The 23,709-nt window shown below is 45.0% G+C and overlaps 1 protein-coding gene across 1 annotated transcript in view; it reads left to right on the forward strand.

Annotated features, from left to right (window-relative positions):
• LOC109904571 (tetratricopeptide repeat protein 7B) overlaps positions 1-23,709 on the forward strand; it is a 113,382-nt gene that overhangs the window by 29,650 nt on the left and 60,023 nt on the right. The window contains 10 exon segments of the mRNA XM_031787605.1: positions 1,758-1,836; positions 1,938-2,116; positions 2,684-2,747; positions 3,268-3,405; positions 7,978-8,061; positions 10,291-10,395; positions 10,532-10,649; positions 11,177-11,182; positions 11,185-11,233; positions 12,206-12,278. Coding sequence (XP_031643465.1) covers positions 1,758-1,836; positions 1,938-2,116; positions 2,684-2,747; positions 3,268-3,405; positions 7,978-8,061; positions 10,291-10,395; positions 10,532-10,649; positions 11,177-11,182; positions 11,185-11,233; positions 12,206-12,278 — 895 coding nt within the window.

A 23,709-nucleotide genomic window follows, 5' to 3' on the forward strand; every position in this document is an offset into this window, starting at 1 on the left:
ACATGTCTTTCGTGTAATATTATGCTGTTTGGTTTGTTTAGTTGTGTCGCAAATCACACTGTTTACAGCAATGTTTTTTGTCAATTGGACGACGCTTTGCGTCACGTGTGGAAGGCAATTTGCAACACAAACAAACATGAGAGGATACTTTGGTCGCATGGACGTGGGTTGGGTATGAAAAGTCTGACATGGACCAGAAAACCGTCCACTGCAAAATTTGTCACAGCCCGGTCCTGACAACAGGCTCAAACACCACTAACCTATTTTACCACATACGCAAGAATCATGTGAAACAGTACAGAGAGAGTACGGAGTCCCAAAAGTACAGTCGAGTGCTCAAAACTAACCCCCGACTCAGACGTTGCAAGAGGCTTTTGCCCACGGCACACCATATGGCAAAGCATCACGAAGATGGAAGGAGATAACAGCTGCCGTTACAACTTACATCTGCAAAGACATGGCCCCAATTTACACGGTTGAGAAACGGGGTTTTGTGAGTTGGTGCTAACACTCGACCCAAGGTACCAAATGCAAATTGATATGTGACACGTATTAAAGCAAAAATAACATGCAAAATAGGCAAGCCCCCCCCCAAAAATATATAGGCTTATATTTATTTTGCTTGTAACTAAAGTTGTGTGGTTTCTATTTACCTTTTTATATTTTATACATAAATATTTTATATTTTGATTACATGCACATATCGTGTGTATGTATCATTATCGGGAAATGAAATAACCTATATCGGGATATGAGATTTTGGCCATATCGCCCAGCCCTAGTATCTACTATCCATCACAATATATAAATGTATCCACTATCCTCCACTATATATAATATGTATCCACTATCCTCCACTATATATAATATGTATCCACTATCCTCCACTATATATAATATGTATCCACTATCCTCCACTGTATATAATATGTATCCACTATCCTCCACTATATATAATATGTATCCACTATCCTCCACTATGTATAATATGTATCCACTATCCTCCACTGTATATAATATGTATCCACTATCCTCCACTATATATAATATGTATCCACTATCCTCCACTATGTATAATATGTATCCACTATCCTCCACTGTATATAATATGTATCCACTATCCTCCACTGTATATAATATGTATCCACTATCCTCCACTATATATAATATGTATCCACTATCCTCCACTGTATATAATATGTATCCACTATCCTCCACTATATATAATATGTATCCACTATCCTCCACTGTATATAATATGTATCCACTATCCTCCACTGTATATAATATGTATCCACTATCCTCCACTATATATAATATGTATCCACTATCCTCCACTGTATATAATATGTATCCACTATCCTCCACTGTATATAATATGTATCCACTATCCTCCACTATATATAATATGTATCCACTATCCTCCACTATATATAATATGTATCCACTATCCTCCACTGTATATAATATGTATCCACTATCCTCCACTGTATATAATATGTATCCACTATCCTCCACTATGTATAATATGTATCCACTATCCTCCACTATGTATAATATGTATCCACTATCCTCCACTGTATATAATATGTATACACTATCCTCCACTATGTATAATATGTATCCACTATCCTCCACTATATATAATATTTATACACTATCCTCCACTATATATAATATGTGGCCTCAGATGTCCAGTGCTTTCCCCCATACTTTAGAGACAGATGATAACATAATAATATTTGTTGTTGCCACAGTAACCTGACCCAGGGAGTGGGCCGCTTCCGGGAGATCCTCCGAGCTGTAGAGACCAGGACCACACAGAACCTACGAATGGTGGGTTCTAGTATGTGTGTGTGCACCTGCCTGTGTGTGTGAGTGTGTGCTTGCCCGCACGTGCACACCTGCGCTGTAACACAGTGTGTTTCCCTTTGTAGACCATAGCCAAACAGCTGGCAGAGATCCTGCTGAGGGGGATGTGTGAGCAGAGCTACTGGTCTTCTCTGGAGGACCCTCCTAGCAAGTCCCACCTGGACGACCCCCTGCTATGCCAGGGAGCCCCCTACCTCAAGGACTACGCCCTCAGCCGCAGGCCACGCGTCTACACCGGAGAGAAGTACGGACCAACCTGTCTATCTCTTCTCTTCCTTCTCTCCTCTATCTTCTCTCTCTATCTCTCAATACTAGTATCTGCCTGTGTACAGACCTGAGATGTGTGTGTATCTACATTGGCACAATCTGACACTCCTAGACAGCTTACCTACACATGAGAACCCCAATGGGACTCCGCTATGCTGGCTTGTTCATCAAGCTGAGCTGACTGTGGTGGTTTGCAGGCTCTGTCTCTACACTCGTTTGATAACTATCTCTCTCTCTGTGTCTCTATATTGCCATCTCTTTCCCTCTTGCCCCCTTTTCTCTCTCTCTCTCTCTTCCTCTCCCCTCACTTTCTTTCTCTCTCTCTCGCTCTCTCCCCTCACTTTCTTTCTCTCTTTCTCTGTCTCTCTCTCTTTCTCTCTACCCCCACTATCTTTCCCTCTCTCGCTCTCTTTCCCTCTCTTTCCCTCTCATTGACCCTTCCCTCTCTTCCTCTCCCTTTCTCTCTCCCCCACTATCTTTCCCTCTCTCGCTTTCTCTTTCCCTCTCATTGCTCCCATCCCTCTCTTCCTCTCCTTCTCCTCAGTCTGTTTTGTCCACAGGAGAACACAGAGGAGGCTCTGCTCCTTTTGCTGATTAGTGAATCTATGGTAAGAATATCCCTCTTTTCTTCCCGGGCAGGTAGGTTCATCTTTCAGGTCGTGCACCTTTTCAACAATAACAGCAACTGAACTCCCCTGGTTCTAATGTTGACAAGTTCATTTTTTCTCTCAGTCACATCAACTGTTTCATCCAGTACAGTTTCCCCATCACACTCCCAAAGCAAGGCATTAAAGGGAGCTCTAACTCTCAACTTCCAGTAACAATTGTCCTAGTTCTCTCTCTTTTTTTCAGTTGATTCATTAGTTAAAAGGGTGTTAGATTTCCATCCTGTTTGTTTTTCCTTCTAATGGGTGTTTTTAAAAGCAGGGCCCCCAGTCATCCTTCAAACACAACACTCCTCTTTCCATTCTTCCACTCACCACACACTGCAATGTTCCCACAACTACTCTGCTAACACTCTCCCACTGAACTAACTAACACACACACAAGCTCCTCTTTCTACTCTTCTGTATCTGTGTGTGTGTGCGTGGTATGATGATGATGAGTGTGTGTGTGTTCTCCCTGCAGGCCAACAGAGATGCGGTGCTGAGCAGGATCCCAGAGCATAACAGCGACCGCATCATCAGCCTGCAGAGTGCCTCTGTGGTCTACGACTTGCTGACCATCGCCCTGGGGCGACGGGGACAGTACGAGATGCTCTCTGAGGTGAGGACATACACATACTGGATGTATACACAAACACACAGACCCTTATCCTACACTTACACACACCTAACCGCCCAATCAGTAACCGTGGGAACACCCGAGAAGACCCAAGGAGACCAATCATGGCCTATAGTTGCCCCGGTAACCGAAACTGCCACTCTCCGTCTCTGGAGCCAGGAACCTTCCTGCAGTCCGGTCGATGGCTGAATGGATCTGATCTCATTGATCTGGAGATCTTAAGTTCATCCCTCCATCCCCCAGCGCTGCGCTTCTCTCTCTCTCTCTCTCTCTCTCTCTCTCTCTCTCTCTCTCTCTCAGTGAACAAGAGATAAAGCACAAAGTCTCAGTCACTACAGAGACTCCAAGACACTGCTACTGTTAGTGCAGTCATCATAAACACTAGTCCAAAACACTTTAAGAATTACCTTGTCGTTCTCCTTGAGAGAGAGAATTGTGTTGATCTTGATAGCAGAAAGAGATAATGGTTTGGCTTGTGAATACAATAAGCAGTCTAGGGGAGTCTTGTGTGCCAAGGTTCTGTAAACTATGGTCTTGAATATTCAACATTTTGTTTCTCTTGTTTGTCTCACTTAAAAGTTTTATATTACGAAATTTCCATCTGAAATATGTTGGACATCAGAGGGAATCCTATTTGAGTCAAAAAATTATATTTATATGATGGGTAAGATATACAAAACCTTGCAGAGAGCCTATCCAACTGACAATATCTAAACTATTGTTACCAAGACCTAACTGATATGGAGAGAGTGTTGGAACATAACCAAGAAATTACAGTTAACAAAAGTGTATGCTTAATCCAGTATAAACTAATGTATAGAATTTATTACACAAGAGACTAAATTCACAAATTCTACAGCACAACGGCAGAGTCATGTCCCGAGTGGTGCAGCGGTCTACGGCACTGCATCTCAGTAATAGAGGCGTCATTACAGACCCTGGTTCGATTCCAGGCTGTATCACAACCGGCCGTGATTGGGAGTCCCATAGGGCGGCACACAATTGGCCCAGTGTCGTCCAGGTTAGGGTTCGGCCTGTGTAGGCTGTCATTGTAAATAATCCCTAGTTAAATAAAAAGTCTAAAATAAGCAATGATTCTGTAATTCATGCCTTCTTGGAGTGCTATATAGTCCAAAAGTTATGGCCAGAGTTAGAAAGTTGGCTGTCAGAAATGTTGCAATTGAAATAATTTTTATCCGTCTATCTGCGTATTTCAAGACATAGCATATGAAGGTGTGTGAGATACTCAATGGGTTGGACCATATTTTCCCAAAGTCAAATGATCCTCCATCGTTAAGACAGTGGAAGAATCAAATGCATTATTATTTAAATCTTGAAAAGGTGTGGGCGACAGAGAAAAGCAGAATAGCGCAATTTGAGGCCATATGGCATAGAGTCTTACAAGCACTGGAAATAGATGCTGTGGGAACATGTGGGTCTGGGCAGGTGGGATGTCCTTGATGTTTGTGTGCGTCTGTCTGTTGTCTTTTGTTTGTATATGTTGAAAGAGAGTGATCCGGCTCTGGGTATTTTACTGGTTTGTGACTCACTGACACTGCCCCCAGTTAGACGGGAATAAAGCAGCCCAAGAGTTAACACACACAGTAACTTTATTTAAACACAGTGAGGAAGATGAACATGGGGATGTACATGGGATGAAAAGTGGGAGAAGTCGTGGAATGGTAGTGTGGTGCTGATAAGTCACTGGCAGGAAATATGGAACATATAAAGTCCATTCAGAAAGTATTCAGACCCCTTGACTTTTTCCACATTTTGTTACATTACAGCCTTGTTCTAAAACCCCATAACTACAGAGCGAAAACAGGTTTTTAGAAATTTTAGCAAATGTATTAAAAATAAAAAACTGAAATATGACATTTACATAAGTATTCAGACCCTTTACTCAGTACTTTGTTGAAGCACCTTTGGCAGCGATTACAACCTCGAGTCTTCTTGGGTATGATGCTACAAGCTTGGCACACCTGTATTTGGGGAGTTTCTCCCATTCTTCTCTGGAGATCCTCTCAAGTTCTGTCAGGTTGGATGGGGAGCGTCACTGCACAGCTATTTTCAGGTCTCTCCAGAGATGCTTGATCGGGTTCAAATCCGCTCTCTGGCTGGGCCACTCGAGGACATTCAGAGACTTATTCCAAAGCCACTCCTGCTTTGTCTTGGCTGTGTGCTTAGTGTCGTTGTCCTGTTTGAAGGTGAACCTTGAACCTTTGCTCTGTTCATCTTTCATCTTTCCCTTGATCCTGACGAGTTTCCCAGTCCCTGCTGCTGAAAAACATCCCCACAGCATGATGCTGCCACCATCATGCTTCACCGTAGGGATGGTGCCAGGTTTCCTCCAGAGGTGATGCTTGGCGTTCAATGTTGGTTACGTCAGACCAGAGAATCTTGTTTTTCATGGTCTGAGAGTCCTTTAGGTGCCTATTGGCAAACTCCAAGCGTGCTGTCATGTGCCTTTTACTGAGGAGTGGCTTCCACCTGGCCACTCTACCATAAAGGCCTGATTGGTGGAGTTCTGCAGAGATGGTTGTCTTTCTGCAAGTTTCTCCCATCTCCACAGAGGGACTCTGGAGCTCTGTTGGAATGACTAAAGGGTTCTTGGTCACCTCCCTGACCAAGGCCCTTCTCCCCCGATTGCTCAGTTTGGCCGGACGGCCAGCTCTAGGAAGTCTGGGTAGTTCAAAACTTCTTCAATTTAGGAATGATGGAGGCCACTGTGTTCTTGGGAAACTTCAATGCTGTAGAAATGTTTTGGTACCCTTCTCCAGATCTGTGCCTCGACAAAATCCTGTCTCTGAGCTCTACGGACAATTCCTTCGATCTTATGGCTTGGTTTTTGCTCTGACATGCACTGTCAACTGTGAGACCTTATATAGACAGGTGTGTGCCTTTTCCAAATGATGTCCAATCAATTGAATTTACCACAGGTGGACTCAAAGTTGTAAAAACATCTCAAGAATGATCAATGGAAACAGGATGAACCTGAGCGCAATTTTTAATACATTTGTAAAAATTAAAAACCTGGCCACCCCACATAGCCTGGTTCCTTCCTAGGGAGTTTTTCCTAGCCAACGTGCTTCTACACCTGCATTGCTTGCTGTTTGGGGCTTTAGGCTGAGTTTCTGTACAGCACTTTGAGATATCAGCTGATGTGCGAAGGGCTATATAAATACATTTGATTTGGCTTTGTCATTATGGGATAATGTGTGTAGATTGATGAGGAAACTTTATTATTATTTTATTTTTATCTTTTTCTCCCCAATTTCGTGGTATCCAATTGTTTAGTAGCTACTATCTTGTCTAATCGCTACAACTCCCGTACGGGCTCAGGAGAGACGAAGGTTGAAAGTCATGCGTCCTTCGATACACAACCCAACCAAGAGCACTGCTTCTTAACACAGCGCGCATCCAACCCGGAAGCCAGCCGCACCAATGTGTCGGAGGAAACACTGTGCACCTGGCAACCTTGGTTAACCCTCCCTAACCCGGACGACGCTAGGCCAATTGTGCGTCGCCCCACGGACCTTCCGGTCGTGGCCGGTTGCGACAGAGCCTGGGCGCGAACCCAGAGTCTCTGGTGGCACAGCTGGAGGAAACATTTTTATTTGATACATTTTAGTATAAGCCTGTAATGTAGCAAAATGTGGAAAAAGTCAAGAGGTCTGAATACTTTCCGAATACACTGTATTGTTTGAAAAATAAAATCTTACAAAAATAGGAATGCTGCTCTGACATGCAGTCATCTGCCCGTACTGAAACACACTTGGAGCATGATACAGGACCTCCTCCCCCCTTGCGTGTCTTCCTGTTGGCTCAGGCTATCCTCAGTGTGTCTGTGTATTGTGTGTCTGTGTGAGTTGTGTGTGTACTATTACACTACCTTTTCATCTCCCTTTGATTGTTCTGCCTGGGCCACTCTGCCACCCTGTTCAATGAAAGTGTCCCCAGTAAGCTCGGTGTCTGTGATTAGTCCTAATACCCCACCAACTGCCTGGAAATGCTCTCAGTTAAGCTCCCTGCTCCACTCCTGCAGACATGGCCTTCTGCAGCCACCGCCTCCTGCAGACATACACACACGATCTGTTATCTCCCCAGTGTGAATAGAGAAGCATGTTCATGAGAGCAATGGATTCTTGCAGCTGAAGTGGCAGAGCGTTCTAATTGGTTCTCGGCTGGAGCTGTGAGCCACTGATTTGGATTTGCTGGCTCCTGAGGGTTGATCTAAATATGGCTCCCCGTCTAACACTTGGCCTTGTTCCTCGAGGTGATGGAGTTTTCAATGTGTTAAGGAAGGAAGGATTCCATTGCTTCTTCTTAGCACATTCTGGTGTCTTGCTCTGCTCTGCTGTTTGCTCTGCTCACAACTAAGAACTCTCAGCTCTCCCATTGTAATTGAAATAAAGAGTTGTTTAAAGCCTTACATGGTTTTGACTTAGAAACCCTCAAATTCATAAATGTATTTTACCAAACAGTGTGTTATTTAAATGAGGTATTCCCCTATTTAAATGCGATGTCAATCTGACCTTTGTCTTGCGTCTGCAGTGTCTAGAGAGGGCCATGAAGTTTGCCTTTGAGGAGTTCCATCTCTGGTACCAGCTAGCCCTGTCACTGATGGCTGCTGGGACGGTAAGTCTGACACCGTGACATCACTACTAGTGGTGCGCGGGTCAGCTGTTTGTTCACCCGTACCCGCCCGCAATATAACCCATCTGCGACCTTCCCACTATATGTGATACATTTTAAATCTGAGGCCCTCAGTCAACCCGAACCCACTAATATAGAAAATGCACTGTAGGCTACAGGCAGAGACAGCTGAAGTATTTTTTGACAGGGTTTGAAGGATTATTTTGGGCCTGATTTAGACACAGCTGGTTTCTGCTTATAATTTGACATTTTAGTTGTTAGTCAACTTGCATATAATTAGATACATGCAGCTTCTCTTCTGTCATTATATGTTTCCCTAGAAGACTAAATAAACCCTGGTTCACCAGAATAATGTAATAGATCAATTGAGTCAATGCATAAATCTAGTTGACTTCGGTAAAGTTATCTCTGCCATCTCTGCTTCTTTTGCAGAGCAAAGACGTTTAGGGACGTTTATCTGTGCAAAATTTCCAAATGTCATCAATTTGACTGGTTGTAAGGAAATCGAAAGCTGTAAAAACTACCCAACATGTTTCTGATAAGATTTCAGTTTGGTTTGGATGCATATTTTATTTGGAAATACTATCAGCTTTTATGATGCTGATAAGAATAGCAGCTCTACAGATGGCATCTAACTGTGCATTCGTATACTCTCAAGATGCTGAAATAAATAAATAATGTTTCTCCACTCCTGTTCCTGAGTAAACATTTTGCCTACATTTGGTGTATCATTTTAATGCAAGAAATGCTTAATTCTGCAGGAGTTCATATTAAGGCTGTGAGTGGTTATAGATCTACAGTCAGTGTCCAGACTTCAGTTTCCATTTAACCCATCTGAACAGTAGGCTACAGTTTCCATCTAACCCATCTGAACAGTAGGCTACAGTTTCCATTTAACCCATCTGAACATTAGGCTACAGTTTCCATTTAACCCATCTGAACAGTAGACTTCAGTTTCCATTTAACCCATCTGAACAGTAGGCTACAGTTTCCATCTAACCCATCTGAACAGTAGGCTACAGTTTCCATTTAACCCATCTGAACATTAGGCTACAGTTTCCATTTAACCCATCTGAACAGTAGGCTACAGTTTCCATCTAACCCATCTGAACAGTAGGCTACAGTTTCCATTTAACCCATCTGAACAGTAGGCTACAGTTTCCATTTAACCCATCTGAACAGTAGGCTACAGTTTCCATCTAACCCATCTGAACAGTAGGCTACAGTTTCCATTTAACCCATCTGAACAGTAGGCTACAGTTTCCATCTAACCCATCTGAACAGTAGGCTACAGTTTCCATTTAACCCATCTGAACAGTAGGCTACAGTTTCCATTTAACCCATCTGAACAGTAGGCTACAGTTTCCATCTAACCCATCTGAACATTAGCCTACAGTTTCCATTTAACCCATCTGAACAGTTGGCTAGTTTCCATTTAACCCATCTGAACAGTAGGCTACAGTTTCCATTTAACCCATCTGAACAGTAGGCTACAGTTTCCATTTAACCCATCTGAACAGTAGGCTACAGTTTCCTTGTAGTGCCATAGGCCTATTTAAAGTCCCTGTCTTGTGACTGTCGAATTTGAATAGCACCTTACAATCATCACACATAATAGCTGGCACTGCCATCATCCATCCTTTTACCACTTCACCAAATCTTTCCCAAACATGACTTTTCTGGTCCTCCCATTTTTTATTTTCATCTCTCCATTTTGCAACTCTGACATTGTCCTTTTTGCTTCCATGGATCGACGTTAACTCTTTCTGCCCATTCCCAAAAGCAGCTGGTGATTGGCATGTAGGTTATTTTGCGTGTGAACAGTTAGGTCCTAAAGTTTAGACTTATGCACTAATGCCAGATAGCCTAAAATAATGAAAGAAAAACCTGCCTATAGATATAAACTGCACAAGAATGACACATTTATGGATTTTTTAAGTTGTTGTTTTCTCTTTATTAAACCCGCCAGCCACCCACCTGCCATTCATCCACACAATATTTCCTAACCCTAAGCCCGACCCCGCGGATATAACCGCTGTCAGCCTGCGCATCACTGATCACTACTGTGACATCATGCTTATTTTATCAATGTACACTATGTTACTTTGTGCTTCACCTAGTGTGTGTGTGTGTGTGTGTGTGTGTGTGTGTGTGTGTGTGTGTGTGTGTGTGTGTGTGTGTGTGTGTGTGTGTGTGTGTGTGTGTGTGCAGTCGGCCAGGGCGGTGAAGGTATTGAAGGAGTGTATCCGTCTGAAGCCGGATGACCCCACCATCCCCTTACTAGCTGTCAAGCTGTGCATTGGAGCACCCCATTGGGTGAGAATGGCAACAAGCCCTGCGATTGTCCCTCAGAGATCTCTGATATAAATCACTATATTATTTGTCCTTCATGATTCGTTTTCTGTACATTATAATATTCTACTAATCGTTCTTTCTCTCGCTCACTGTCTAGCTGGAGGAAGGGGAGTGTTTTGCTAAGATGGTGGTGGACATGGGGGAGAAGGCCTCAGAGTTCCGAGCTAAAGGTTACCTAGCCATCGGCCTGGTGTACAGCCTCAAGGCCACAGACGGTGAGGGACTGCTCCCACTTTCAGCCACAGACCTTGTACTAGATTCTACCCTCTCTCTCTCCCCACGGTTATCATCCACACCCGGACACATTAACAGCAAATGCCTAACTCTGATGTATGACAGTCCCACTGTACATTGCTCTCCTCTCACTACCACATTCAGCTTATCTCCACTGGAACATATGGTGTAGACAAGCTGAATATTTATGACATAATGCACCATAATGTGAGCATCCTTCCCTCCCTTCTTCCTGAACATAATCACTCTCCTCTGGTTTCTCATTCTCTCCATCTCCTTTCTCTGCTCCCATCTGTTGTTCACTCTTTCACTCGCTCTTAAATGCTTTCTCAATTTACCCGTGGCTCTCGCATATGCTTCCTTCTCTCTTCTTCTTTTTACTACTTTCTTTCCATTCATCTGGCCACTCTTTTTATTCTCATTTTATCCTTCATCTCTCATATCTCCTCTCCGTCTCCCACACTGCTCAATCCCCCTCCTGTCTCTCTCTCTCTCTCTAACCCTACAGCTTCCCTACGGGGATGCAGGAGGAGTATCAGAAGAAGGCCCTGGGTGCGTTCCAGAGGTGAGTGAGTTTTGTAAGAATTTTGCGATTTAGATGTCACTGTGTCTCCCCTATCCCTGTCTCTGTCTCCCCCGTCTCTGTGTCTCCCTTGTCTCTGTCTCCCCTATCCCTGTCTCTGTCTCCCCCCTGTCTCTGTCTCCCCCGTCTCTGTGTCTCCCTTGTCTCTGTGTCTCACCCTGTCTCTGTCTCCCCCTGTCTCTGTCTCCCCCGTCTCTGTGTCTCCCTTGTCTCTGGGTCTCCCCTGTCTTCTGTGTCTCCCCGTCTCTGTGTGTTCCTGGGGCCCACCTGTCCCTGGTTTACCTAATGGAGGCAGAGTCATCCTCAGTGTCACACCACTTTCCTTGTCCCCTGTCCCCCATCCCCCCTCCCTGTGTCTCCCCTCCCTGTCCCTTTCTCTGTGTCTGTCCCTGGCTCCCCTAATGGAGGCAGAGTCATCCTCAGTGTCACACCACTTTCCTTGTACCCTGTCCCCCATCCCCCCTCCCTGTGTCTCCCCTCCCTGTCCCTTTCTCTGTGTCTGTCCCTGGCTCCCCTAATGGAGGCAGAATCATCCTCACTCTCACACCACTCTCTTGACACATGAACTATGCAGTGGTGTAAGAGAGTCCATTTAAGCCTCTGACAGAGAGAGTGTTTGGGAAGAACCATGTAAGCCAACCTCCCTCTTAGATACTCCGTGTCTCTCAAGTGGTTACGAGCAGGACAGGGCTGGGCGAGGCTTGTTCAGTAGGGGATGGATGGATACCTCACTCGAGGTAGGATACCTCACTGGTGGTCCCAGTGTAATAGGATCTGATACTCTGTAGGATAGTGGTTCAGAAAATCCCACTGAGTTCATTCATTTCTCTGCTTTATGATATGATACTACAAGCAAGCAGCATTCTCGGTAGCAGTCATGCAAGTTTAAAAAAAAAATTGTATTTGAAGGACACTTTTCCTCCTCACTCATTTCTCCTCATCTCTCTGTTTCAGGGCCCAGAGCTTGTCCCCCACAGACCACCTGGCTGCCTTCTACCTGGCCCTGGAGCTGGCTGTGTCATGACAGGTAAGGTCAAGAAATACACACACACACACACACACACACACACACACACACACACACACACACACACACACACACACACACACACACACACACACAGCACTGATACTCTCCATAGATAGAGGTGTGTGTAGTCAGTGCTCTCTGTGGGTCTAACCCCAAGAAGTTATAGAAAATGGTTAAAGACCTGGAGAATAAACTCTCCTCCTCATAGCTGCACCTTAATATTGATGATGTGGTTGTTACTGACAAGGAGCACATGGCTGAGCTCTTTAATCACCACTTGATTAAGTCAGGATTCCTATTTGACTCAGCCATGCCTCCTTGCCCGTCCAACATTTCCTCATCCCCCACCCCTTCTAATGCGACTATCCCCGATGCTCACAGACACTATTGTAAACTTTAGAGTGTTTCCTATCCAAATCTACCAATTATATGCATATCATATCTTCTGGGCCTGAGTAGAAGGCGGTTTAATTTGGGCACGCTTTTCATCCAAAATTCCAAATGCTGCCCCCTACCCTAGAGAAGTTAAACGCTCTACAACAACGCTTTCTTAGTGTCCAACAAGCTTTTTCTACCCTTAACCTTGTTATGAACACCTCCAAAACAAAGTTAATGTGGCTTGGTAAGAAGAATTGCCCCTCTCCCCACAGGTGTGATTGCTACCTCTGAGGGTTTAGAGGTTGAGGTAGTCACCTCATACAAGTACTTGGGAGTATGGCTAGACGGTACACTGCCCTTCTCTCATCACATATCAAAGCTGCAGGCTACAGTTACATCTAGACTTGGTTTCCTCTATCGTAATCGCTCCTCTTTCACCCTAGCTGCCAAACTAACCCTGATTCGGATGACCATCCTACCCTTGCTAGATTACAGAAATGTAATTTATAGATCGGCAGGTAAGGGTGCTCTCGAGTGGCTAGATGTCCTTTACCATTCGTCCATCAGATTTGTCACCAATGCTCCTTATAGGACACATCACTGCACTCTATACTCCTCTGTAAACTGGTCATCTACAGTATATCACAAAAGTGAGTACACTCCTCACATTTTTGTAAATATTTGAGTATATCTTTTCATGTGACAACACTGAAGAAATGACACTTTGCTACAATGTAAAGTAGTGAGTGTACAGCTTGTATAACAGTGTACATTTTCTGTCCCCTCAAAATAACTCAACACACAGCCATACATGTCTAAACCGCTGGCAACAAAAGTGAGTACACCCCTAAGTGAAAATGTCCAAATTGGGCCCAAAGTGTCAATATTTTGTGTGGCCACCATCATTTTCCAGCACTGCCTTAACCCTCATGGGCATGGAGTTCACCAGAGCCTTCTTCCACTTCTCCATGACGACATCACAGAGCTGGTGGATGTTAGAGACCTTGCACTCCTCCACCTTCCGTTTGAGGATGCCCCACAGATGCTCAATAGGGTTTAGGTCTGGAGACATGCTTGGCCAGTCCATCACCTTTACCCTCAGCTTCTTTAGCAAGGCAGTGGTCATCTTGGAGGTGTGTTTGGGGTCGTTATCATGTTGGAATACTGCCCTGCGGCCCAGTCTCCGAAGGGAGGTGATCATGCTCTGCTTCAGTATGTCACAGTACATGTTGGCATTCATGGTTCCCTCAATGAACTGTAGCTCCCACCACCATGCTTGACTGTTGGCAAGACACACTTGTCTTTGTACTCCTCACCTGGTTGCCGCCACACACGCTTGACACCATCTGAACCAAATAAGTTTATATTGGTCTCATCAGACCACAGGACATGGTTCCAGTAATCCATGTCCTTAGTTTGCTTGTCTTCAGCAAACTGTTTGCGGGCTTTCTTGTGCATCATCTTTAGAAGAGGCTTCCTTCTGGGACGACAGCTAAGCAGACCAATTTGATGCAGTGTACGGCGTATGGTCTGAGCACTGACAGGCTGACCCCCCATCCCTTCAACCTCTGCAGCAATGCTGGCAGCACTCATACGTCTATTTCCCAAAGACAACCTCTGGATATGACGCTGAGCACGTGCACTCAACTTCTTTGGTCGACCATGGAGAAGCCTGTTCTGAGTGGAATCTGTCCAGTTAAACCGCTGTATGGTCTTGGCCAACGTGCTGCAGCTCAGTTTCAGGGTCTTGGCAATCTTCTTATAGCCCAGGCCATCTTTATGTAGAGCAACAATTCTTTTTTTCAGATCCTCAGAGAGTTCTTTGCCATGAGGTGCCATGTTGAACTTCCAGTGACCAGTCAGTATGAGGGAGTGTGAGAGCGATGACACCAAATTTAACACACCTGCTCCCATTCACACCTGAGACCTATAACACTAACGAGTCACATGACACCGGGGAGGGAAAATGGCAAATTGGGCACAATTTGGACATTTTCACTTAGGGGTGTACTCACTTTTGTTGCCAGCGGTCTAGACCTTAATGGCTGTGTGTTGAGTTATTTTGAGGGGACAGCAAATTGACACTGTTATACAAGCTGTACTCTCACTACTTTACATTGTAGCAAAGTGTCATTTCTTCAGTGTTGTCACATGAAAAGATATCCTCAAATATTTACAGAAATGTGAGGGGTGTACTCACTTTTGTGATATACTGTATGTATAACTGTCGCAAGACCCACTGGTTGATGGTTATTTATAAAACCCTCTTAGGCCTCACTCCCCCCTATCTGAGATATCTACTGCAGCCCACATCCTCCACATTCAATGCCCGTTCTGCCAGTCACATCTCTGGGTCGCTCGTCTTTTCAGTTCGCTGCAGGTAGCGACTGGAACGAGCTGCAACAAACAATCAAACTGGACAGTTTTATCTCAATCTTTTCATTCAAAGACTCAGTCATGGACACTCTGACAGTTGTGGCTGCTTTGTGTGATGCATTGTTGTCTCTACCTTCTTGCCAATTGTGCTGTTGTCTGTACCCAAAAATGTTTGTACCATGTTTTGTGCTGCTACCATGGTGTTGCTGCCTCGCTGTGTTGTCATCTTAGGTCTCTCTTTTTGTAGTGTTGTGTCTCTTGTCGTGATGTGTGTTTTGTCCTATATTTTTTATGTATTTTTAAATCCCACCCCCCGTCCCCGCAGGAAGCCTTTTGCCTTTTGGTAGCCCGTGATTGTTAATAAGAATTTGTTCTTAACTGACTTGCCTAGTTAAATAAATAAAACGTCTTTTTTTTTTTAAACACTAGGAGTTAGCGGTGCTCATTATTCACACGGGTCACCGCAAACTCTCTTTCTTTCACTCTGTCACCCTTTATATCTCTCCCCTCTCTCTGCCATACTGTATCTTCCTCTCCTCTCAACTCCAGTCTCTTCCCCCTATATTCCCCTTTCCTGTCTCTTTCTCCTCTTTTTTTCTTCCACTATAATCTCACCTCCATCCTCCCATCCCAGAAACACAACAGTCACAAAAATAATAACACAAGGAATAAATACACAATGAGTAATGGTAGCTTGGCTATATGCACGCGGTACCAATTCCAAGTCAATGTGCAGGGGTGCGAGGTAATTGAGGTAGATATATACATATACTGTAGGTAGGGATAAAGTGACTAGGTAACAGGATAGATGATGAACAGTAATAGCAGCGTATGTGATGAGTGAAAAGAGTTAGTGTAAAAAGGGTCGATGCAGATAGTCCGGGTAGCTATTTGCTTGACTCTTTCACTCTTTATCAGTCTTATGGCTTGGGTGTAGAAGCTGTTCAGGGTCCTGTTGGTTTCAGACTTGGTGCATTGGCACTGCTTGCCATGTGGTAGCAGAGATAACAGTCTATGACTTGGGTGGCTGGATTCTGACCATTTTTAGGGCCTTCCTCTGAAACTGCCAGGTATAGAGGTCCTAGATGGCAGGGATCTCGGGCCCAGTGATGTACTGGGCCATAAGCACTACCCTCTGTATCGCTTTGCGGTCGGATGCCAAGCAGTTGTCATACCAAGCGGTGACTTATTCAGTCAAGATGCTAAGAGGGGGAGAGAGAGAGAGAGAGGAGAGAGAAGAGAGAAGAGAGAGAGACTGCTCGGTATGGCAGCTGCTTGGCATCCGACCGCAAAGCGCTACAGAGGGTACCTTTATTGGCCAAATAATTACATAATAGCACAAACCTGGTTTCATTTTTAGCTACCTAGAAAGTTAAAAACAAGCACCCTTCCTCGCCCACTGTACATAGAACCCTCTGACCACACCCCTACAAAATCCCCAAGAATATTCACCAGCCCACCATATACTTGGTCCAGTGTCAGCTGAGCCCACACCAGCACAGCTCTGGTGTCCGTACACCCTGCCCCCTGCTTCTCATGTTTACTGGTCTTCCACATTGCCATGTTTACCTGCCCCAACGGGTAGTTTACTAGGCTGTCCCATTGCCTGTTGGCTATACTATACCTAAGCCCTCCAATGTATAGGTCCAGGGTCAGCTCCAACCCCAGACCTGTCCACCACCCACCCAGGACAGAAACAACCATACCAGACTGGAACAACCCTACCAGTCTCCTAATCCCCACAGAACAGGCGCCCCCTCCCCACTAATGGATCAAGATCCGACTCGTACCTGTTCGTAGCGATAGCCCCATGAATAATCCTCCACTGTAGCTCAGCAATACGTTTCTCTATGGGAGGCTTATACAGGGAGCGCCAACATCCTCTCAGAGAAGAGCCTGTCCCACCCCCACCTCGTTGCCCTCAGCCCATGCAGATGGTCTTTCTAAACCACCTTGACAGCCACCGTGTAGAGCCTTCTTGCTGGCTGTGCAACAGGACCCCAGCTCTGAAGTCTTGAATGACAGGATCATTTCCTCACCCTCCTGGTGTTCCTCTGCAGCGGCAGTAATGTTGAAATGAGGTAGGTCAGTGTCATTTGTGGTTAGACAGTCCAGTCTCTGCCTACTCCTCAGCAGCTCTCTGAACAAGCCCAGTAGTGCAGCACGGACCCCTTCCACCAGGTGCTGCAGAAGCCTGGTTGAATTTATGGAGGAAGCCTTTGCCATGTCGCTGGTAGATTTCCACCCAGCTTCTTCTTGCAGGTCACCCAACTTAGTGAACCCCACTCTCACAAGCCTGGCCCACACGCTGGCAGAGGTCTGCACTCTGGTCTGGATGAATGGGTCGTGAAACCGTGGCTCCTGGCTGTGAAATGTCTGTTTGAACATATAGTATTTTTCCACGCCCAAAGCACAGAGTTGCCTGTGAGACAGGCGTATCAGCCTCGGATTCAGAGTTGCCACTACCCTCTGTAACCACTGCCGGAAGCTCAGTCACTATTGTCACGAACCGGCTCAAAGCCCGTAAAAAAAGGGAGACAACGTGGAGATAAGGAGTAACAAAATATATATTTATGAACTAAAGCAACTAAGGAAAATATACAATGGTGTGTGTAATCAGTAGTGTATGTGAGTGTTTTGCATGCATGAATGTGATAATGCAGGGTTTTGAAAGGTGCTAAGGCAAACAACCAAAAAACACAAAAAAACACACCAAAAACTATCAAAGTGTGCATGGAGAGAGTCTCCTCCATGAATGGGGAAGTGGTGTATTTATCCTGGGAGACACAGGGCCCAGGTGTTTCCCATGTAGCTGATGACCCTCCCAACTCCGCCCACCAGCATCCTAATAAGGAAACAAAGAGAGAATACGGCAGACAGAGTGGGAGGGTCGTCACATTCCCCCCCATAAAACCAGGGACCAACAAGGACCCCGGAACAAAATACCACCCTCTGAGTTCCAAATTGACACAGCTTCTGCGCCACAAATTGATGAGGGGTTACGTGTTCACACTTACAATTTGCCCAGCCAACCTCCTCCACAGACCTCAGCAACCTTCGCACAGGAAGCAACATTTAAGAGGAAAGAAGAAAACAAGACCAGGAGGGAGCAGACAGGACAGAGAGAACATGACAATACAAAACAATGGTCAGTCACGTAAACATTTAGGAACAGGGCGCACGAGAGAGCGCATCAGCAATCACGTTTTCAGTCCCCCGGATGTGCCGCACATCGAGATGGAATGATTGTAAAAATAAACACCCTCGCATTATCCTCTGGTTTGGACACATCATGGACCTCAAAAAATTGAGGGGGTTATGGTCGGTGTAGACCACAATGGGTACTACCCCCGACCCGACATACACTTCGAAGTGTTGTAGCGCCCAAATGAGTGCTAGCGCTTCCTTTTCAATAACCGAATAGTTCAACTGATAATCATTAAACTTTTTGGAAAAGAAACTAACAGGCCTCTCAACCCCAGACACATCTGCTTGCAGCAAAACTGCACCTGCCCCCACATGACTAGCATCCACCTGCAAGGTAAATGACAAATCCATGCGAGGAGCAGCCAGCACCGGAGTTGAGGTAAGCAACCTCTTTGCATCTTCAAAAGCGTGTTGACAACGAGTAGACCATACGTAAACAGCCTTAGCTTTCAGCATATCTGTCAAGGGAGCGACCACAGTATTACAAAAACTATGGCAATAACCAATCATGCCCAAGAAACGCATCAGTTCCTTTTTAGTAGTTGGTGGTGGAAAAGCATCAATAGCTACCACTTTAGCCTGAACAGGACGCACTTCACCCTGCCCAACCACTTTTCCAAGGTATGTAACGGTCGCCTGAGCAAACTCACATTTAGCCAGATTGCGGGTCGCCTCACAATCAGCCAGACGTTCGAACAAGGCTTGAATACGGGACAGATGTTCTTCCCAAGTATCTGCATATATCACTACATCATCCAGATGAACAGTGCACCCGGTCAGACCGGCGACAACCCTGTTCATAACTTGCTGAAAAGTGGCAGGTGCATTACGCAGACCGAAACTCATAACCGAATACGAGGACATGCTTCTACACCTGCATTGCTTGCTGTTTGGGGTTTTAGGCTGTGTTTCTGTACGGCACTTTGAGATATCAGATGATGTACGAAGGGCTATATAAATAAATTTGATTTGATTTGATTTGACAGACCAAAGGGTGTAATAAAGGCTGAGATTTCACGTGCCCTAGTCGTCAGTGGCACCTGCCAATAGCCTTTTAACAGGTCAAATTTGCTCACAAACTTAGCTGCACCGACTTGATCAACACAGTCCTCCATCCGAGGAAGTGGCACTGTTCACCTTACGGTAGTCCGTACAAAATCGGTTTGTTCCATCCGGTTTACTGACCAAGATACAGGGAGAAGCCCAACTGGAGAAAGAAGGCTCTGCTATCTTACTCTCCAGCATGTACTTGACCTCAGCATCCAGACAACGTAATTTCTCTGAAGAAACTCTATAGAACCGCTGACGAATGGGGTCAGCATCTCCAATGTCAACATCATGTTCTATTAAGTTTGTACGTGTAGGTGTATCAAAAAACAAACCTGGAAATCTCTGAATCAGACCAACCATCTCTTTCCGCCCATCAACAGGTAGGTGAGTGAGAAGACTGTCTAAAATATCCAGTGTTTCTGAATTTTTCAATCTATCCTGCAATATACAATTGTCAGGACCAGGAACATCTTCCTCCTCATGCACAGATCTAGCACGACAAGAACCCAAGGAAACAACGGTATCAGCCAAAAGAACAGGTTTTTACCGTCCTCTGTAGAATACCGTCCTTCTGTCTCAGAGGAACGTGCATAATAGGGTTTTAACAGATTTACATGGCACAGCTGGTGTGCTTTCCTCCGTTCTGGAGTGGCAACTAGATAATTTTGCTCAGTGTACTGGCGCACCACTGTATATGGACTTTGAAACTTGGCTTGAAAAGGAGAACCTACAATTGGCAGCAGAGCAAGAACCTGGTCACCTGGACTAAAGTGACGAGGCTCAGTTCAGCAATCAAATATGCCCTTCATCCTCTCCTGTGAAGATGGTAACTTCTCTTAGGCCATTTCACCAGCGGCATACAGCCGTCGCCGGAAATCACACACATACGTTAACAGGGACTGAGGAGGCTCGGGAGACTTCCAGTCATCCTGGAGAACAGATAAAAGTCCACGCACCCTATGTCCAAACACAAGGTCATTTGGACTGAAACCCGTGCTTTCCTGTGAAACCTCCCTAGTGGCTAACAGTAACCAAGGCAACCCCTGCTCCCAATCCTTATCGATCTCAGTACAATAAGCTCTCAACAAAGACTTAAGTGTTTGATGGAAACGTTCCAGTGCTCCTTGACTTTACGCATGATAGGCGCTAGACAAATTGTGTTTAATATGGAGCTGTTGAAGAACCTGACTAAACAGATTAGAGGTGAAATTAGATCCTTGATCACTCTGAATGACCTTAGGGATTCCAAACAATGAGAGAAACTGAGTCAAAGCTTTTAACACAGATTTAGTCGTGATAGATCAGAGAGGATAGGCAGCAGGAAACCTAGTGGTCTGACACATCACAGTGAACAGGTAACTGCTACCATTTTTAGAACGAGGCAGAGGACCCACACAGTCAATAATCAGATACTCAAAAGGTTGGCTGAGTACAGGAATAGGAAACAATGGTACCGGTTTAATAGCTTGATTAGGCTTACCAGTTAATTGACAGGTGTGACAAGTTTTGATAAAATCAGAAACATCCCTCTTTAATCTAGGCCAAAAGAAATGTCTTAATATGCGATTGTAGGTTTTCCTCACCCCCCACCCTCCAGCAACGTCGCTGTGAGAAGTTTCCAACACCAACTCACGAAGCTTAACTGGTACAACAACCTGACTAATTGCCTCCCCCAGAAAACAACTATGAGACACCCACTTTCTCATCAGGACATCCTCTTGGAGAAAATATCCATGGGCGACATCTCCCAACTGTTCTACAGGTACAATTTGGTCACGCAACTCTTCCAACGTGGGGTCATCCCGTTGTGCATTGATTAGATCTGAGTGGGTTACAGATAACAGGATAACAGGGAAAACATTGACATTCTTCTTTGTATTATTATCATTAGTCGGCGCAGTGACCAGTTTGCCACGGCTCATAGAACGTGTCACTGCACACGCAGAGAACACCTCTGGGAAACTCTGTACACTCTCATCAGGAATCCCAACAAATGACGGCTTAGTGGAAACCACCAGAGATGGAAACACTACAGGCCATACACGCTCACCAGCCAAGTTATTCCTAAGGATAACGTCGATACCCTCAATAGGCAACGAAGGACGCACCCCCACAACAACTTCACCCTTCACCAGCCCACAATCCAACATCAGTTTATGCAATGGAACTGACAGAGTGTTCAAACCTATTCCCCTAATTAGAACACTATTCCCCAGTCCCAGTCCCAGTCTCAGCAGAAAAGGGTAACACAGACTCCAACACAAATTATTGTGAGGCACCTGTGTCTCTCAGGATCTTCACTGGCACTAGGTCTTTACTTCCTAACATAGACACAAAACCTTCCGTAATGAAAGGTAAATAGTCTGGATCAATATGGATTTTCCCATTCTCCTGGGTCTGAGGAAATGAGTCATGAGTGAACTGATGTGGAACAGGTGCAGCTAACGCGGTAGGCTTAGATTTAGCGTAAGCACCCTTTGACCTGAGAAGTGGACATTCGTTATTCCAATGACCTGAACCTTGACAGTAGTGACACTCCTGCCCAAAGTCAGCTTTACCATGGGAGTCAGGCTCAACCCTAGTTGAATAGAACTCTGCCCGTGAACCAAAGTATCTCGGGCGGTGAGCGAAGCCCAAATCTATCAGACCGCCCCCACTCTTTCCGAATACGGGGCTCTGCAAATACACTTTTGTGTGTCAACACATACTCGTCCGCCAAAACCGCAGCCTCAGCGACATTCTTTACTTTCTGTTCGTTAATGTACGTGGCAATACGATCAGGTATTGTGTCCTTAAATTGCTCTAACATAATCAGATCACACAGCCCTTGGAAAGTCACAACTGCAGAGGCGGAACACCAGCGATTAAACTGTAAAGATAATTGTCGTGCAAACTCAACATGAGTCTGCTTATCATCCCTTTTTAAAGTTCTAAATCGTTGGCGGTAAGCCTCAGGGACCAATTCATAAATCTGTAACACAGCGGTTTTAACTTTATCATAACTGGCACTGTCGTGTACACTAAGAGCTGAATATGCTTCCTGCGCTTTACCAGTCAGCACACACTGCAACATTAAAGTGCGGTCAGAATCAGGCCAATTCCTAGCGTCAGCTGTAACGGTTTTCTTGAGTTGAAGGAGAGGCGGACCAAAACGCAGTGTGGTTATTATTCATGGTTCTTTAATAAAGAAACTATACTGAATAGACTAACAAAACAATAAATGTGAAAAACCAAAACAGCCCTATCTGGTGCAAACACAGAGACAGGAACAATCACTCACAAAAACCAACAGGCTACCTAAATATGGTTCCCAATCAGAGACAATGACTAACACCTGCCTCTGATTGAGAACCATATCAGGCCAAACATAGAAATAGACAAACTAGACATGTAACATAGAATGCCCACTCAGATCACACCCTGACCAAACAAAACATAGAAACATACAAAGCAAACTATGGTCAGGGTGTGACATCAGCAACCCGCTCAAACAACGAAAAGAATGTCTCGGGGTCTCTTTCATTAAACTGAGGCAATAACCGTAAGTTCCCAACAATATCAAATGTCTCTGGGGCACGACCAAAAGAGGAACTACCCCTAGGTAAATCTGGGTCACCTTCCCAAAACAAACTCTCCCCTGAGATCTTTCCTTCCCTAACAAACTCTATACGTTCTTGTTGCAACTTGATTTTAGCACGCTCCATATCTTGTTTAAATGCCAATTCCTTTTCATACTTTACACGATCATGCTCTAGCTTCTCACGATAATGCTGACGATCATGCTCTCTCTTCTCACGATCATGCTCCAGCTGTAACAGAAGCAGTTCTTTCTGCTGTTCAAAAAGAAGACTACTAGGACTAACCGATGGAATGGCCATTGTAACATTATGGGGAGACGACAAATCCTCAGCAGAGGCTGGCCCAGTGGTAACTTCAAGAATACCACTCTCCATCAGATTGGCCTTCAATATCACCCTAATAGAATTCTTTAGACGTTTATCACTAATCTCAACCTTGTAGTGTTCAGCGACCTTCAACAGCTGTTCTTTAGTACCTAAATCTAACAACTCCTCCGATGGAAAGCGAATTAACTCATCTACATAAGACGCCATAGTCACACAAAAAGATTCTCGCTCTTCCCCTCTGCTGAGCACACCAGACCACAACCCGAGAATTGACAATCACCCTGAGCACCACAGAAGAGAGATGAGATACGGAGCTTCCCCAAAACCTACAATAACTCAACCCTAGTCTTCGTGCGGATTTGCGGTGGGAATTTACACACTGTAGCCCGCTGGCATGGAAAAACTCCCCAGCATGCTTGTTACGATTAACTAGGAGTGGTGGGTGGAATCAGGCGCAGAGAGCAGGGTTCTGTCGTTTATCAAATTTATTTCACCGGTGCAACAAAACGATC

The sequence above is a fragment of the Oncorhynchus kisutch genome, linkage group LG14 (genome assembly GCF_002021735.2).
Source record: "Oncorhynchus kisutch isolate 150728-3 linkage group LG14, Okis_V2, whole genome shotgun sequence".
Classification (NCBI taxonomy): domain Eukaryota; kingdom Metazoa; phylum Chordata; class Actinopteri; order Salmoniformes; family Salmonidae; genus Oncorhynchus; species Oncorhynchus kisutch.